Source organism: Sminthopsis crassicaudata, chromosome 2 (assembly GCF_048593235.1).
Source record: "Sminthopsis crassicaudata isolate SCR6 chromosome 2, ASM4859323v1, whole genome shotgun sequence".
NCBI lineage: Eukaryota > Metazoa > Chordata > Mammalia > Dasyuromorphia > Dasyuridae > Sminthopsis > Sminthopsis crassicaudata.
This window is the reverse complement of record NC_133618.1, coordinates 625,341,833-625,361,048: the sequence shown is the minus strand read 5'-3', so window position 1 is coordinate 625,361,048 and position 19,216 is coordinate 625,341,833. Positions and strand designations below refer to the sequence as shown.

The 19,216-nt window shown below is 39.7% G+C and overlaps 1 protein-coding gene across 2 annotated transcripts in view; it reads right to left on the bottom strand.

Annotated features, from left to right (window-relative positions):
- The window catches only part of IQGAP1 (IQ motif containing GTPase activating protein 1), a 113,947-nt gene that overhangs the window by 65,760 nt on the left and 28,971 nt on the right, over positions 1–19,216 (bottom strand). For both annotated transcript variants that reach the window (XM_074296332.1, XM_074296330.1), the window contains exons 3-4: positions 18,859–19,015; positions 13,616–13,693 (exon numbers count right to left, since the gene is read on the bottom strand). In XM_074296332.1, coding sequence (XP_074152433.1) covers positions 13,616–13,693; positions 18,859–19,015 — 235 coding nt within the window. The remainder of the gene's footprint in view (positions 1–13,615; positions 13,694–18,858; positions 19,016–19,216) is intronic.

Genomic DNA, 19,216 nt, shown 5'->3' with positions numbered 1-19,216 from the left:
GAACTGAGGTTGTCTGGATAGTTACAAGGTGAGAACTCAGGTTGACTTGGTAGAAGGAGCAAGCCCATTGGCTGAAGTGGTTCTTCCCAGAAGCCCTTGCATTATCCCACGCCCATTCTCTGGGAGGATAAAGAGGACAGCAATCCAGGAAGAGGAGAAGACTCTGAATTGCATCAGGCTTGACGGGGCTCTCTGCAGGAAGGGAAGTCACTTCTTTGGACAAGAGTTAACAGCAACTGCCTGGAGACAACGGTTCGTTACAGGAAGAAGAATCTGTCTGAGAGATTTGAGTAGACACAGCAGATCTCTTCCCAGAGAGCGATCCAGCAGCTTCTGGAGACGACAGCTCGCTACAATTGGCGTCCACACGTGGGGCAAGGACTTTTGCTTATCCTGACAAGAGGAGCTAGACCAGACCTTCGCAATTTGGCGCCCGAACAGGGACAGACACAGTCCTGATTCCAGTGGAAAAGCTTCCGATCTAGATCTCAGTCTCTCTGACCCAGAACCGTGAGTAACGAGGAAACTTTGTTAAAGATTAAGTGAGCGTGCTAATAGATAAATAAGGAACTTAACTTGTTAAGGGTTAAACCAGGAATCTCTTATAGCTGAAATGGGGCAGATGTTAGCTATATTCAATCCCTGGACCTCAGCCGACTCAACCTCAGCCCCAGACGCAACCTCAGCTCCATTCAGGAGTGGTACTATAGAGAGTATAATCAAGATAATTGAGGAGCAGAGTTTACTTGTAACCTGGGTACAGATTGCTAAACTCTTGGCTGCATTAAGACGCACATCCCCTTGGTTCTTAGAGGAAGAAAAGATAGATGTAGATAAATGGAAGCTAGTGGGATATGAAATGAAAGAATTTCAAGCAAAAAATGGGCCTCGTTCAATTTCTGCAGAAGTATTTTATATCTACAACATAGTTCAATTAGCCTTAAACTATCAAGCAAGTTGTAGGAGAAGGAAAAGTTCTAAAAATGAACAGAGGAGGAAGTGTGAGGAAAAAAGGAAAGATCAAGATCTTTCCCTAGAGCAAGAGGATTTAAATGAGGAATTATGGTATGATTCTTTTGAAGAAGCTTCAACCCTGCCTAGAGAACAGATTATTGACAGGCCCACATCAACCCCACCTTCAGAGATGGAGGAAGAAAGAGGGGAAGAGGCAGAAACACAAACAGAATTGCCTGTGAAGAAGCCTAAGCCTATGACAAGATTAGAAAAAGCATTGGTTAAAGCTAAGAGAGAAGGACAGGATATAAGTGATTTTATACATGCATATCCTGTGATTGAAAATACTGACTCTGTAGGTAAAAAAAGGAGAAGATATGCACCTTTAGATTTGAATACAATTAAGGATTTGAAAAAAGGTTGTACCCTTTATGGGGCTACATCAGCTTATGTCAAAATGTTACTAGATGGTTTGTCTTATGAAGTCCTAACCCCGAATGATTGGAAATCCATAGCAAGGACATGTCTGGAGCCTGGAGAAAATTTATTATGGCTTGCGGAATTTCATGAATTATGTAAAATTCAAGTCAGATGCAATTTGGAAATAGGAGTTAACACACAATTCACTTTTGAGCACTTAGCTGGTGAAGGTCAATATGGAGAGAATTCGGAACAGATTAATTATACCATGACAATATATGAACAAATTGCTAAGGCTGCAATAAAAGCTTGGGGTGTCCTTCCTGGACAGAAAGATCGTGGAGAGGCTTTCACTAAAATACAGCAAGGTCCCAATGAACCTTTTGCAGATTTTGTGGGACGTTTGCAAACTGCTGTCAAAAGAACTATTGGAGAAAATTCAGCTACAGAAATAATGACCAGACATCTGGCTAAGGAAAATGCCAATGAGATTTGCAAAAGAATTATATGGGGATTAGACAAAGATGCTCCTTTAGAGGAGATCATAAGACGCTGTGCTACAGTGGGAACAAATGCTTTTTACACCCGGACAATGATGAATGTGGAAAGACAGGGTCCCTCATGGCAAGGGCCTTCTAGAGAAACTCGGCGATGTTTTCAATGTGGAAAAATTGGGCATCTAAGAGCTCAGTGTAGATATGGAGATACAGTGAGAAGACAGGGTGAGAGAAGACCTAAAACTCCATGTCCAAAATGTCACAAGGGCCTCCACTGGGCCTCCGAATGTAGATTGATACAGGGAAATGACAGGTGGGGCCCAGCTTCAGCCCCCCAAGTGGGGCATGATGGCAGCCGAGGTTACATCCAGAGAATTTTAAGACATGATCAATCAGCCAAAAGGCAATCAGATGGAAGAAAGGGATTGAAATTAGGAAAAATAGAGTTGTGTGCAGTAGAGACTACCGAGATACTCCCTGGAGAAGTGAAATCTGTTCCTGTTGAGCCTATGGATCCTTTGCCTCCAGGCACAGTAGGCTTGACCATTTCACCTTCCGAGAGTGCCTACAAAACAGTGTCCATCCATACACTGATGTGGGAGACTGGAGAACGTGTATCTAATATCCCAGTCACTAACACAGGCAGACAACGTGTGATTTATCAACCAGGAGAAGTAGTAGCATCAGGCTTATTGTTACGGACCCCTAATAAGCAACCTAGTGATAGTCGCCTAGATTTTGACTCCAATGAACAAAATCCAGGAATATATTGGACAGCAGCTGTGACAGCTGACCGACCTATGCTTACTATTTATATAAACGGAATACCATTTGAAGGATTGGTAGACACAGGTGCAGATCGTACAGTTATTAGAGGTGCCAATTGGCCCGGTCACTGGCCAAAGATTAAAGCAGACACCTATATGTCTGGGGTGGGAGGATCAATAGCAGCAGAAGTTAGTGCTAGGCCTTTGAGATGGGTATTTGAAGGAGAAACAGGAGCTTTTACTCCTTTTGTGGTTGAAAAAATCCCCATCAATCTGTGGGGAAGAGACATTTTACAGCAGATAGGATTACAAATAAGCACTTCGGCTTTTTAGGCAGGGCTGCTGTTGAAGGCCTACCTGCACTTTCACCAGTTCCTATTCAGTGGAAGACTGATTCACCAGTGTGGGTAGAACAGTGGCCCTTAAGAAGTGATAAAATTCAGGCCTTATTAGACATAGTGCAAGAACAACTTGACCAAGGACACTTGCGGCCTTCTCTAAGTCCTTGGAATTCCCCAGTATTTGTGGTGAAAAAGAAATCTGGAAAATGGAGGATGATAACTGATCTAAGAAGAGTAAATGAACAGATGGAAACTATGGGAACTCTTCAGCCTGGACTTCCATCTCCTACTCAGTTGCCAAGAGAATGGCCTCTATGGGTTATAGACATTAAGGATTGTTTCTATTCTATTCCTCTAGATAAGGAGGATATGAAAAGATTTGCTTTTTCAGTGCCTAGTGTTAATTTGGCCGAGCCTTATAAAAGATGTGAATGGACAGTTTTGCCACAGGGAATGAAAAACAGCCCTACTATGTGCCAAATGTATGTTGCAGCTGCTCTTGCTCCAGTAAGAAAAGCCTTTCCAAAAGTAATATTGTTACATTATATGGATGATATTTTGGGATGTGCACCTGAGGAACAAATGTTAGAGACATGTCTACAAAGGACCATGGAAACATTAAAGTACTACAAACTGCATATAGCTACAGAAAAAATTCAAAGACATGCTCCTTTTCAATATTTAGGATATGAAGTATATCCTAAGACACTCACAGTACAAAAGCTTTCTTTAAGAACAGAGAAGTTGAACACCTTAAATGACTTTCAAAAATTAATAGGAGATATCCAATGGATGCGTCCAGTGTTAGGCTTAACTACCAATCAACTACAACCTCTCTATGACATTTTAAGGGGAGACAGTGCTTTAAATTCACCACGCCAGCTTACAAAAGAAGCACAAAAGGCTTTGAGAGAAGTTGAACTGGCTTTATCCAATGTGGTTGAAAGAGTCACTCAAAAACCCTTGGAAATATCAGTTTTTGCTACAAAAGAGGCACCCACAGCAGTCCTTCATCAAGGAGACAGAGTGATTGAGTGGGTGAACCTCCCAGCACAACCAGAACAAAGCCTTACACCTTACCCAGTGCTTGTGGCTAGGATTTTATTAAAGGCTATTAAGAGAGTAACACAATTATCTGGAATAAGTCCTGAAAAAATATACACATTCTATACTAACGCACAAATTAATGTATGCTGTGAGACCATCCCAGAATGGCAAATTTTATTGGCCACCGCTCCAAATTTTGCACATGGATCTCCATTAAAGATTACCCGGCTACTACATAATTGGCGATGGATTTTTGAAGAAAAGGTTTCTAAGGTTCCTCTTAAAGGACCAACAATCTTTACAGATGCCTCCAAAGAAAATATTTGTGCCATATACTCTCATGATTTAACCATAAAGAGAGTAATCAGGACTCCTTTTCAATCCACTCAACAGAATGAATTATTTGCTATCATGCTAGCTCTCACTTATTACCCAGGAGACGTAAATATAATTACTGATTCAGCCTATTCAGTAGGTGTAGTACAAAGAATTGCCACAGCCCAAATAAAATTTGCAGCCTCCAATATTTATCAGCTCTTTAAGGAACTTCAAGAGCAAGTGAGAAAACATCCAGGCAAGATTTATATCTTGCATGTCCACTCACATAGTGGACTTCCAGGTCCCATTTTTGATGGAAATTCAAAGGCAGATAGCCTTCTAACCATGTTAGCCAGTAGTCCTTTATTTCAGGAAGCACAAGAATCTCATTCTAAATATCATCAGGCTGCTCGAGCTTTACGTTTACAATTTGGAATCACAAGAGAGGAAGCTAGGAGCATAGTAAAAAGCTGTACAGCTTGTCTTCCTTTCCATGCTCCTACACTCCCTCCAGGGAAGAATCCTCGTGGTTTGAGACCCAATGAAATCTGGCAAATGGATGTGACCCATTATAAATCTTTTGGTCGTCTATCTTTTATTCATGTCGTGGTAGACACCTTTTCAGGATTCACATTTGCAATGCCAGCAGCAAAAGAGACAGCCCGAGTGGTCACTGAATTCCTTATACAAGCTTTTGCAATTATGGGTGTGCCACAAGCAATAAAAACAGACAATGGACCTGCATATACGTCCAAACATTTTACACACTTTTGTGCACAGTATAAGATTTTACATACCACGGGCATACCCTTTAATCCTCAAGGGCAGGCAATAGTAGAGAGAAGAAACAGAGATATTAAGACACTCCTCCAAAAACAAAAGAAAGGGGGAGCCACAGGTAGCCCTAGGGAACTTCTAAATTTAGTTCTCTATACCATTAATTTTCTAATTTTTGACAAAGATGCACTGGCTCCAGCAGACAGGTTTTATAACCCACCAGAAGGGCAGTGTCCAGTGAGAGCATCTCCACTGTCCTTAGATAATCGCCAGGTGATGTGGAGAGATCCAGAAAGTGGTGAATGGAAGGGACCAGATAGGTTAACTGCCTGGGGGAGAGGGTTTGCTTGTATTTCTTCAGCAGGAGAAGGAATCAGATGGGTGCCAACGAGTCATATTCGCCTTGTCCACCAGAGAGAGACAGAAAAAGAGAAAGACCTCAAAATAAAGGAGAAGATCTAAGAAACATCTGACACTGAAAGATCATGAATAATAAGAAGACTGTTAAAGAACTTTAAAAACCAGCAGGAATCATTGGACTTCCTCACACAAGATGAGACTAATGGACAATGGACTTATGGACATTTATAAATTTTCAATTTATGTTTATTTGATTATGATTATGTTATATACTTCTAGCATGTGTTATGTTACTATGTTACTATGTGCTTATGTAATTTATGTAATTATCTGTAATACTTCCCATATTGATGGATTTATGTTTCAAGGTCATGACTGTCCTATGTTCTAAATCAAAAGAAAGGGGGAGATGTTAGGATTACTAAGTGAGAACTGAGGTTGTCTGGATAGTTACAAGGTGAGAACTCAGGTTGACTTGGTAGAAGGAGCAAGCCCATTGGCTGAAGTGGTTCTTCCCAGAAGCCCTTGCATTATCCCACGCCCATTCTCTGGGAGGATAAAGAGGACAGCAATCCAGGAAGAGGAGAAGACTCTGAATTGCATCAGGCTTGACGGGGCTCTCTGCAGGAAGGGAAGTCACTTCTTTGGACAAGAGTTAACAGCAACTGCCTGGAGACAACGGTTCGTTACAGGAAGAAGAATCTGTCTGAGAGATTTGAGTAGACACAGCAGATCTCTTCCCAGAGAGCGATCCAGCAGCTTCTGGAGACGACAGCTCGCTACACTGCAGGCCGTATACGGACTTAAAAAACCATAATTTAAGATTTATCTATGATGTACTATCCTTATTTTGTTAAATTTTTCCAAATTATGTTTTAATCTGATTTAGGCCACCCTCAGGAGTTTTCAGTCACAAGTTTGTTGGCTACTTCCACTCTAAAAGATCAGAATTCCAAATTTCATATGAATTTGCAAGGTATGTAAATTCTGCTAATTTGCGGTTCTCTAAGTATTTCAGATGAAAGAGGCCTTATCTACCAGTCACGCAGGGTCTCCCTTCCAGTCATCTAGTTTCACTGACTTAAATGGAAACTAGGGGTTCATATGACCCTCTGGCCAAACACTTATCCCTATCAAACTAAACCTTGTCTGTCCACTGTACTTTGCCTTGTGGAATACAGTTTCAGTTGATTAAGGTCAACTGTGAATTAGCCTAATTAGCTAATTAGCCCAGAATACACAAATGACCACTGCTGTTACAAAATGAAATTGTATCTATATGTATCATATAATATTTTAATATCACTGTCCCAAATAATTCAAATACCACTGTAGGTGCTACGAGCATATAAGACAGTCCCTAAGACTTGATAATCTAATCAGAAAGGAATAAAATATAATGAAATAATTAATAAACCAAAATAATCAATGTGTCATTACATACTAAACTGTGGTATAGACTGTAAGTGTTGAAAGAAAGGAAGATCAATAAGAATAGAAGTAGTCCAGACAATGTTTAGAGAAAAAGGATAATTTTACTGAAGCACTGTTCAGAGGAGTATAATAGACAAAGAATAGAGAGGAAGATAATACTCAAAAAAGGAAGAACACAAGGAAATACACAGAAACGATAGTGAACACATTGCAATTGTGCTATAGAATTGGAGCATGTAAACATATTATGAAGGATCTTCAAGAGTCAGGCAAGAGTTTAAATTGACATGAAAGATTACAAGAAGTCACTGTAGGCTTTTTTGGGTTTGTTTTGAAGGAATGTTGAAAAAATGAGAATAACTTTGAGGAAGACTAGTCTGGGAGTAAGTAACAAGACGTCTTGGAAGGAGAGGAGAATAAAGTTAAGAAAAGAAGGCAAACTAGGAGCCTATTACAATAATTAAGGCATAAAGTCACAAAGGCCTAAATGAAAGAGCCTAAGGCTATAAAGGGACCTAATGGTCATAAATTTAAAAATAAGGCTATAAAAGGCCTTAAAAAAAACTCCAAGGTTCTTTTTTCTCAAGAAGATGGGTGTGACTGGTCAAAGAGTATTGCCACTTATAGACTGTGACTTGGTAAAAAGATAAGTTCAATTTCAGACATGATAAACCTGAAGTGAAATCAAGACACCTAAATGAAAATGAAAAATGAAACATCGTCTATGTTTCAATGAAAGAAGAGAACTGAGGATAAAAATCTAATTGAAAGCCAAAAGTCTTTTTTTTTTTTTTTTTTTTTTTTTTTTAAAATAAGATCAGCTCTTTTACCTCTGTCTACTTTGGAAAGAGGGGAGCTGCCTACTTTCCCCTGATTCTATCAAGCTCTAGAAATCTTCTCTGAATACCTAAAACTCCACAGCAGTTACTCTGCTCCCCACTTAGGTACCCTCTGCTCCTCACCTTACCTCTCCCCATCCTCAGTTGTCTGATCTGGGGCAATTCACCAGGAGGCCAAATTCCTACAATGATAATCCATAAGAACTCATACTCTGATGATTAATGTACTTCCACATACTAATTGTTCCCTCCTTATCCATCCTAATGATCATGAAACTCCAATTGCCACTGACTAAACCCTGTTCTCTATCCCTGATGTTCCCCTTAATCTATCCACCTCAACCCAAACCATTATAAAACTACAGTCCTTTAACTGTGCTCTCTGGAATTTCGCCTGCTCCACAGATAAGTTAGCTTCCATTTTAAATCTTCCCTTTCTTGCTTGACACATACACTGACACTCCCTCAAACACCCTAATCTTTCAGCATCTCAACTTACTTATGCTCATGTGCTCCTGAAACAAGATAGAGAAAATCCATGCACTGAGGATGCTACAGATTTATACTATATAATCTCACGTAACAAAGTAATCCTTTTATACCATCTTATTGATTAACTATTCCACTCACTAAAGTAATTTTTCTAAAACTTTCCATCCCTGCTCAAGCCTCCCATAATACTTCTTCCTTCATGTCTCATAATTTCACTGAAAAAAAAAAATATATATATATATGAGAGCTCCGTCTCCCTTCCTGATCATCTCACATCAGTCAGATGCCTTCTGCTATTTCCTCTTTCACCCCATCTCATAAATAAGTGGCCCTCTTTATAGTCAAGGCAAACCCCTATGCATGCACTACTGATTCTAATCTATTCAATTTCACTAATCTTTAATCTCTTCTTATCTACTGGCCAATTCCCTAATGCCTAGAAATGTATTCATGTTGTCTCCATCTTCAAAAAACCCTGAATTAATCATACCAATCTTAATAGCTTTAGTCCTATCTCTTTCCTCCCCTTTGTGGCTAAACTCCTTAAGAAGGATGGCTAAAATAGGTACCCTTACTTCCTTTCCTCTCACTCTCTCCCTCCTAAGTCTCTGCACTCTAGTTTCTGACTTCATTATTCAACTGAAATTGCTTCTCCCAAAGATCTTCCAAATACCAAATCTAATAGTCTTTTCTCAATCGTCATTCCTCTTGACCTCTCTGCAGCCTTTGACAAAGCTCACTACCCTCTTCTATTTGAGAAACTTCTCTCTAGAGTAATGATACTACTTTCTTCTGGTTCTCCTGCCACCTATCTGACCACTCCTCTGTCTCTTCTGCTTAGAGTTTCATTCAGGTGACCCTGGGCTCTGTCCTGGGCCCTTTTCTCTCCCTCTACACTATTTCATTTGGCTAAATCATCTGTTTCCATAGATTCAATTATCGTCTCTATGCTAATGATTCTTAAATCTACTTAAGCTAACTGCAATCTGTCTGTTAAACTCTATTTCCAAATGCCTACTAGACACCTCAAAATGGATATGCCAGACATCTCAAACGCAACATGTCCAAAACCAAATTCATTATCTTTCCCTCTCAATTTCTCCCCATTTTAAATTTCCAATTGTTGTCAAGGATATCACCATGCTTCCATTCCTTACTCCCTCTCATCACAAATGGGGGTGAGGGCAGGGGGTGGGATAAAAGATGATATAAACAAAAGTGCAACCAAAGACAGAAAGGGTGGCCAGCAAAGCTGTGTTTTCCAGAGAAAACCAGATCTGAGGAAATCTGAGAAGATGGAAGGAGCAAGTGCCTGTCCTTTCTACCTTTATCCGGAGGCATTTCTTCCTCTTAAATGAGCCCCCTTATCTCCTGACAACACTGACACTCCCATACTACAGGCCTTCATCACCTCAAGCCTGGCCTACTGGAAGAACTTGCTGGTTGGTCTCCCAGCCACCAGTCTCTCCCCATTCCAACCCCTCCTCCTCTAGCTGTCAGAGCCATCTTGTTAAAGTACAGGTCAGACCATGACACATTCCCTTCTCTTTTCCATCATTAACTCAAGCCCAGAATAAAATGCAAAATCTTTGGTTTTGCTCATCCTAGTAAGGCTCCTTCCTGCCTTTCTAGGCTTCTTCTTCTACACTTCCAGGTACTCTACAATCTGGTACCCTGCCTTCTTACTGTTCCTCAAGCATGATACTCCATCATCCTCCATGCCTGATACTCTCTCCCACCTTATCTCAGCCTCCCTCATGCAGCATCTTCTGCTAGCAGTCCTTCCTAACATTTAATCTTAGTGCCTTCTCTCTGAGAATATCTCCAATTATTCTATACATAGCTTGGTTGCCCACAATTGTTTGCATGTTGTCTCCCCAGCTAATCTGTGAACTTTTTGAGAAAAGGGATTTGGGGGTAGGAGGGAAGGAAGTATCTTTCTTTGTATCCCCAGCACTTAATATTATGCTTAGCATACAGTTGGCACTTCATAAATGTTTACTGATATAGGGCAAAAATAAAATTAAAAAATAAAGTATTGGATGTTTTAGAGCAGGGGTTCTCAAACTACAGCCTGCGGGCCACATGTGGCCCGCTGAGGACGTTATGCGGCCAGCCTGGTTATGGCAAATGGGCTGAGGGGCGGAGACAGAGTGTGAGTTTTTGTTTTTACTATAGTCCGTTCCTCCAACAATCTGAAGGACAGTGAACTATTTAAAAAGTTTGAGGACCACTGTTTCCATAATTATAAAATAAGGGATGGAAAAGGTACCATCAAATAAAAAGAGAAGGGGTGGGTAGGTTTTTAAGAGGAGAAATACCATAACATGGGATCAGAAAACAAAGAATGAAAGTGTCACAAAAGAGGTTTTAAACAGTATTTATTGAATGTCCTGAGAGATCAAGTTAAAAAAGAACAGATAAAAGTCATTGGGCTATTTCTACAACTGGCTCATTTAAACAAGAGTTAGCACCTTGAGAGATCTATTAGAATCCAATTAAAATGATTATTTACAGCCATGTATACATCACAAATATAAAATTTCTATATAAGTATCCACTCATATATGTTTCCACCCAGTATAGATAAGAGTGACCTATAAATTAACACTGCTCCTTTTTTAAAATCAGGAAGAATTTTACTTTAAAACGATGTGCTGGGATGGCATAGTAAATATGGCATCTGATTATGTATCAGGAAGAACATAGAGCAAATCCTGCTGTAAAAGTTGTAGAGCCCTGAGAAATTCACAGAAACTCTGTGTATCATTGTTTCCCCATCTGTAAAATGATGGCATTGGATCTGCTGATCTCTTTCAACTCAAAAATCAATGACCCTATGAAATAACTGTTTTGAAGCACCACCAGAAAGTACTTTTTAAACTAATTTAAAGCTCTTGTCTACCTAACATCTCATTGTGGACATATACTAATTCTATGTAATTGATAATGAATACTTTTAGGAAATGGTACATGTGACTTGAGAGTATGTTGCTGCCCATAAAAGCTGAGGAGCACAATTAAAATAATAGTATTTTATAGTCATAGCAAGTAATAACAGTGTTTGCTACATTACTCCACGCAGAAGTAGAAAATTTTTGCCAAATGGGCTTGCTATATAGGAAAGAAGAAAAAAGAGGAACAAGAAATTAGATTCTTAACAAGCCCAACTAGCACTGTTGTAAGAATTAAGATTTGCATTTCCTGGCTTTTATGGGCTTCAAATCTCTTAATTCGCTCTAAAACAACTATACAGAAAGTAACTCTGATACTATTCTGAGTAAGAAGAAAGAGAAAATATTCATGTACAAAGGATTACAACTAGAATTTTAATGCTGTAAGAACAGTAATTAAATACTTATTAGGCAGTTGCTATGCAAGGAACTTTCACGCCAAGTATGTCAGATACAAAATCAAAAAGCAAAAACAACTCCAGTCCCGGAGGAGCTTCAATTTTAATGAGGGAAACAATATGTGCATAAAGAGATTTGTATTAAGAATACAGAGAATACTCAAAAGATAATCTTAGGAAGCAAAGTGATGCTGGCAGCAGCAAGGGGATCCAGAAAATCCAAAGTTCAGCAATGAGCAAGGCCCAGCCATGTCAGCTCATGTTAAATTTCTCACTTCTCTCATACTGGAAATACAAAGCTTTTGGCTCCAGGGATACTGCTACCAATATTTGCATTTTAAGTTATGAACATGGCATTTGGGGATTTTCAGGGAGACCAGGGGAAATCTGATGTCATTTCCATAATACCACATATGAAATATAGCCAAGCTAAGAGACAATTTACAACAAAAGTCATCATAAAACTGTCTCAGAAGGAGGAAGGAGGAAAAGGGAATCCACAGAAAAAAACTTTTTTCTATCTTCAAATTTCATTCTTCTGTTGCAAGGTCTTCAAAATTATCCTTATGCTTGTTAAAAATCAAATTTACACACATATATCTATAGTGAATGATAATGAAGGTGGAAAACAGATTCATTACTAGGTCATTAAGGTCAGGAATACAGAACAAAAAGGAAAAAGTGATTACTATCTCACAAGAAACAAACTAGGCAGATAATGTACTGCTTAAATAACATTTCATAAAATATTTCAGAGAACTTAAATTAAATAATAACCATTCAGTCACCTAGAATTTATTTAAGCTCCTATTATGTGCCAGGCACTGTTCTAAACACTGAAAATACAAAAAAAAGCAAAAAGGGAGTTCCTGTTTTCAAGGATCTCACAGTCTAAATGGGGAAGACAACATGCCACCCACTCTGAACCAACAAGATAGGTACAGGATAAAGTAGACATAATCTCAGACAGCCCTTAAGATTATGAAGAACTGGGAAGGAAGGAAGGACTGGAAGAAAGAGAAGGGAGAACATGGGAACAGTGGAGAAAAATGCCTAGAGATGAGGTACCTTATTTGAGGAATAGCCAGGAGACCAGTGCGCTGGACTGAAGAGCAGCAGGAGGGGAGGATGGAATAAGAAGGTGGAAAGGTGGGAAGGAATTGGATGATGAAGGGCTTTAAAAGTCAAATTGAAGATTTTACACTCCAGACTCATACCTCCAACTGCCTCACCCCCTGGCCCTGCCCCCAGCAGTCTACAACAGTCTAAGCTTGAGATGATCAAGTCTACACCAGGATAGTCACGATGTTAGAGGAAAAAAGGGGTGATATACAAGAGATGGGATAAAGGTAAAAATGACAAGGACTTGACCATCCACTGGATGGGGCAAGGAGGTGTGAGTGAGGAATCAAGGCCATCTTTTGTGATCCTGGGTGACTAGGAGGATGGTAGTACACTCCACCATAACAGGAAGGGCAAGGAGGAAAACAATGGTAAAGGACTTCATCAGAACTATGATCAATGCAGAGACCAGGCCTAAGCTAAGAAAACTGATGATGATCTCTTTCCTCTCAGCAGACTACAAGTAAGAAATGGGGTCTACATTCTCCAACAAGGTCAATGGGTTTCTCTGCTATGCTTAATGGTACTTCTTCATTATAACACACAGCTCTGTTGGAATGGTGGGATAGTCACTGGAAAGTGACAACTTTCATTTCTCTGCCTCGCAGAAGTGAGAGGTTACAGGTGTGTATTCTGCACATCCTTCCAAACTGGATGTTTTTTTCTTCTCTTCTTTATTCTGTTTCAAGAAAGGCTCAAAGGGTCAAAGATGGGAAGAAGAACATATTTGGAAATGAAAATGATGGAAATAAAACAAGATGTTAACTTGAAAACAATTTAGAAAAAAAAATTTAAAAGACTTAAAGCAGGATAAAAAAATTTCACAAAGGAGTTTGCTGAGTGAAACACTCGGGTTCTAAGATTTAAAACTGTTCAGACATTCAGGAAAATTTACCTTTGGCAGCCCAATCTCAGACATCGCGTTCAGCCACTGAATCACGTTATCAGTATGTCGAAAGTGAAGGCCAGTTGCCTGAAACAAACAAAACAAAACATATTAAGCAGAATGAAGTTATGTTGAGACAAATTCCAAATAAATGCTGTTTCTTCCAAAATCTCAATTAAAAGCACCCCAAAGCCAATGTAAATTTAATTTCAAAGTACAACATTACAATCAATTCCCTCTTGTCCATAATCTCATTTACCTTTCAAGAGAAACAAACTAGAAAGTCTTAATTCCATTCAATCACAACACAAGAAGTTGATTTTCTCATATACATTTATTCTAAAGCCTGTATTATATGCCATTATGGAAATACAACAGCACCCAACACCCTCCCTTTACTTCCCCTCTTAATAGCCCTAATTTCCTACTATTACACGTAATTATTTGATACTTGGTATTTTTATTTCCTTCTTGTCTCTGCACTTTATGTTCTCAAGTAGATCATGAACTGCTCCAGATCATGGACCACTGAAGTAGAGGGGTGAGAGGCAAAATGGAGAAAGAGTTAAAACTTGGAGCTATATGGATTAAACTTCCAAGTCACCTCATGCTAAGCAGGGGTTCTCAAACTATGGCCCGTGAGCCAGATGTGGCCCACTGAGGACATTTATGAGGCCTGCCGGGTTATGGCAAATGGGCTGAGGGATGGTGAATTGGCCCCCTATTTAAAAAGTTTGAGGATCCTGCTCTAAAGTCTCAATCTGCTCATCTGCAAATTGGGGATACCTATGTAGTTGCTCAACCTTCATTGTTGAAGAAGAACAATGACATCACAGGTGATGGCTTGACTTTCAAGTGAACTGGACTGAAGTGAGGCAGAATTGCCCAACTCTCCTGAGTCACTGAAGTCTAATGATAGGAAAAAAAGATGCCTGGTGCCGGCCTGGAAGGCAGTGAATGACCTTGGGATCTTCAAAGAATGACCAAGCTCTAGAAACTCCACAAACCCTGCTTCAGCCCCTTTGTGGTCCCTGGAACAAATCATTCTCAACCCCCCATTACACTAGGGTAGTCTTCACACACATGTGGTAGACATCCCCCCCAAATCACTGAGGGATTTGAGACCTGTTGATTACCCTTAACTTGATTTAGCTTGTCTACCAACACAGTTTTTCAGCATGTGTGATCACTGTGCGTGTCACAGCTTCTTGCAGCCAAAGGAGAGTTACGTGAGAGCAAGATGAGAGAAGGACATCAGAGGTGGATGAGCAGCCTTGAAAAGGGGCCTCACGGGGGCAGCTAGGTGGCACAGTGGATAGAGCACCAGCCCTGAATTCAGGAGGACCCGAGTTCAAATCTGGTCCCAGACACTTAACACTTCTAGCTGTGTGACCCTGGGCAAGTCACTTAACCCCAGCCTCAGAAAAAAAAAGAAAGAAAAAAAGAAAAAAGTAATTTGGAACTATGCCCAAGGGACCACAAAATTGTATATGCTCTCTCACCCCAAATATCACTATTAGATTTATGAGATCAAAGCAAAAGAACCTATATGAACTAAAATATTTAAAATAGATCTTTTTTTGTAGTGGCAAAGAACTTGGAAGGTATGCCCATTAATTGAGAATAGCTAAAAAAGTTGTGATATATTGTTGTTGTTCATTTTTAAAGAGGACCCAAGACAAAACATTGATATCCTGACTTTAACATGAACAGGATTTAAGTGAAGCTAAATTGCAAAAATCATCAGTCTCACTCTTCCTAATTTGCTGAAGTCCAGAGGCAGGATTAGTTAAAACAACTGGCAATAACCCAGGATAAAATAAAAAATAAAAATAAATAAAAATAAAAAAGGGGCCTCACACTGGAGATGCTCATGCTTCCACAGCACCTGTCTCATAACCTATTAGAAGGCCTAAAAGAAAGATACACTTTGCAAACCTTAAAATATCACAAGAATGGGGGGCAGTGTGGCCCAGTGGCCTTGAAACACATGAAGAGCTCAATTCAAATTCCACCTTGAACATTTATTAGATGTATGATCCTGGGGAAGTCCATCTCTTGAATCTCACTTTGTTCACCTACTGGGCTCAATGGCCTCTAGGGGATCATTTTCTGCTCTAAATTGAATCTTATGATAATGTCAGTCAGTCATTAAAAATTTACTAAACAACTACTATGTGTACAGCACTGCACTAAGTATTGGGGAAAAGGGGAGGTACACACAAATAAAGATAAAACACAGTATCTGCCCTTGAAGACCTCACAATCTAATAAAGGAAAAACATGCAAACAACTAAGTACAAACAAGCTCTATGCAGAACAAATACGAAATAAACGATAGCGGGAAAGCCCTACAATTAAGAGAGATCAGGATCATCTTCCTAATGAAGGTGGAATGGGGACTGGGACTTAAATGAAGTCAGGGAAGCTAGGAAGCAGGGATGAGGAGGAAGAGCAGTCTAAGAAAATGCACAGAATCCCACAATAGACTGTCTTTCTGCAGCCAGATGGCCACTGCCACTGGATTGCAAATAACATGACTCACAGGGTTGGAGGCAGAAAGGGGAGGGATATGAAGGACTCTCAACACCAAATCGAAGATTTTACATTTGAGTCTAGAGGTAACAGGGAATCGCTGGGATTGATTGAATAGAAAGTAATATGGCTGGGGGAAAATCACTTTGACAGCTAAGTGAAAGAAGGACTGGAATGACAAGAGACAAAAAGCAGGAAGACAACTAGAAGGCTCCTGTGATGGCTCAGGCCTCAGATGAGGAACTGCATCAGGAGGCTGGCCATGTCACAGGAGAAAGAGGGCATATTCAAGAGCATTGCAAAGGGGAAATCAAAAAGTTTTAAACACACTGAATTTAAGATTTCTATAAGATATCTAGTCTGAGAAGTCTTGTAGGCAGCTTGAGATAAGAGACAGGTCCACAAAGAAGGTGAACCTGCATAAATAGAATGAATCCACCGGAGCAAATGAGATCATTAACTGAGACAGTAAAGCATAGGCGGGCAAACCTGTTTCCTACCAAGGGCCATTTGGATATTTATAACATCATTCACAGGCCATACAAAATCATCAACTTACAGAACTCAAGCAATGGGAGATTGTTACATGGGCAGGGCCACACCAGATGATTTCAAAGGTCTTATATGGTCCACAGGTCACAAGTCCCCCACCCCTGGTATAGAGGAAAAGGATAATCAGACCTAAGACTGAGCAATATGAGACAGCCATAGTTAGGGGTGTATCCTGGATATAGAGCCACCAAACTAAAAAGGAGCAATCAGACAGATGAGGGGAGAAGCAGAATAAAGCAGTATCACAGTAGAGAGAAGAGATTTTCAAGAAGAGGGTAATGTCTGCAACTAAAGGTTGCACAGAGCTCAAAGGGGATAAGGGTTGGTTGGGAAAAAGCAATTGGTTTGGCAATAAAGAGATCACTGATAACTGGAGAAAGCAAGGATGAATGACAGGCAAGAAGCTAGAATGCAGAGAATTAAGAAAAGTGAAAGGGGAAGAAATTGGGAGCACCCTTTGTGGCCAGCCTTTTCAAGGAATTTGAGAAAAGAATGAGAGAAAAGAAATATGGGACAATGGCTGGGGGTGAGGGGAGATCAAATGAGAGTTTTCTGAGGATGGGAAAGATATAAGTATGTTTGTAGGCAGGAGGGAAGCAGCCAGTAGTCAGAGAATGGGAGTGAGGAAAAGAAATGATAAAGAAAGCAATCTGTTGGAGATAAATGGAATGGGATCATGTGTGCATCTAGAAAGAAGTCATGGTTTGAGACAAAGTAAAGGAGAGAGAAACAGATGTCAAATGAGGAAGAGAAAAGAGGGATCTCTCAGCAAGTGGTCTCCATTTTTTCAGCAAAATATGAGGCAAGGTTCTGAGCTGAGAGGATAGGGGTGGGAGAACCATGGGAGATTTGAGGAATGAAAAGTTTGGGAAGAATTACTGTAATGAGTGGGAAAGTGAATTAATTAGGAAGTAAAACGAATGTAGCAAGGTTCTAGTTGAAGTTATATGATAAATTTCCAGTGGACCCAGTCAGCACAGTTCCATGATTCAGTCCACTTTTGTTCAGAAGCTTGTATATCAGAGTAAAAGAAGCAGATGATAAAAGTGACCCAAAGCTAAGGATTGCCAAGATGTGATCAATAATAGCGACATTTTACAGGTGAAAAAAAAGGAGGTCCAGAGAGGAAAGGTGATTAGCCCAATGTCACAATTCCCATTAGAATCGAAGTTCTCTTACTAAACAATCTACAGTTCTTTCCCCTGCTTTCAGCTGCCTCCCTCAAACTTTTCTCGTCTTCCTGAAGCACCCAGCACTGTGTTCTACAAGATCTTTAGGATTCAGTGAATCCCCTTGGAATACTCTCCCCAACTTACCCACATGAACTGAGTTTTCTTTGGTTTCTAGGGAGTAACTCCATTGATCCATACTCCCCACAATAAAGCTCACAAGGCCCTACCAGTGTTCTTCCCATTAATAATCTCTTAGGAAGGCATTTACATAGATAGCAAGCTGTTTCTTTCTTCAGGTGACTTGCTCATTATCTGTGACTGACAGAGTACCAGTATTCCTTCCAATTGTTGAGATTAGGGACCCGATGCCCCTACAATCTGGGAATCTATGTAAAAATTTTTGGCCTTCCCTTTGTACCAGAAAAGAAGGGTGATGATTGCACATGTATAACCTATATCAGATGGCTTGTTATTTTGAGGAGGGAGGAGTTAAGAGAGGGAGGGAGAAAAAATTTGGAATTCAAAATCTTACAGAAATGAATACTATCTGTGCATGTAATAGGAAAAACAAAATACCACTGGGAAGAATTTTGAATTTTTTCTTTTTCCTTTTACGATGTTTACAGTACCTTATTGCAAAACTTGTGCTGATATTTTACAATACTATATATATATATTGCACTGCAATTCTGTCCTTAAAGTTTAACTATTTTTAAGTCCTACTACTCCAGTAAAATTGTTCTCTAATTCTTTCAAAGAAAGGTGTTCACACATTTCAAGGATCAGGACATAGACACTTCTTTAGTTAGCTAATACAATGTGATTACATGGTAAGGACCCCTTTCCCTCCCACTATTCCCGCTCCCACGGTCTTTGGTCAAAAATTAACTCCCTTGAAAATGAATGTCCACATTTCTCAATCTAAAATACCATCACCCAAGTCTTTATCAAGTCTACCAAAATTTTTACACCTAGAAAATAAGGAATTCACACCTTGTATCTGGTCTGCTCCCGATCATAAATCTTCTTCAAGGACACCACTTTGGGAGAAAAGAAGTTTCCAAGTTTGGCAAGGTAAACCCCATTCCTTAGACCCTCCTCTAGTTCTGTAGTAGGAGGAAGTTCTTCATTGAGACAAGCTTCCATCCACCTGCACAAAAAAAAAAAAAAAAAAAAAAAAAAAAAAGACATAAATAAAAAGTAGTTTTAAGTTTTCCTTTAAATTTTTAAGGATTATTTTCTTTATGATAAAGCTTAGGGTTAGTCCAAGCACAACAATTCAGAACATAATACAAATATCCTTTCCTCCTGATTCACATAAAGTTGTCAGGAAATGATCCAATTCTCACCC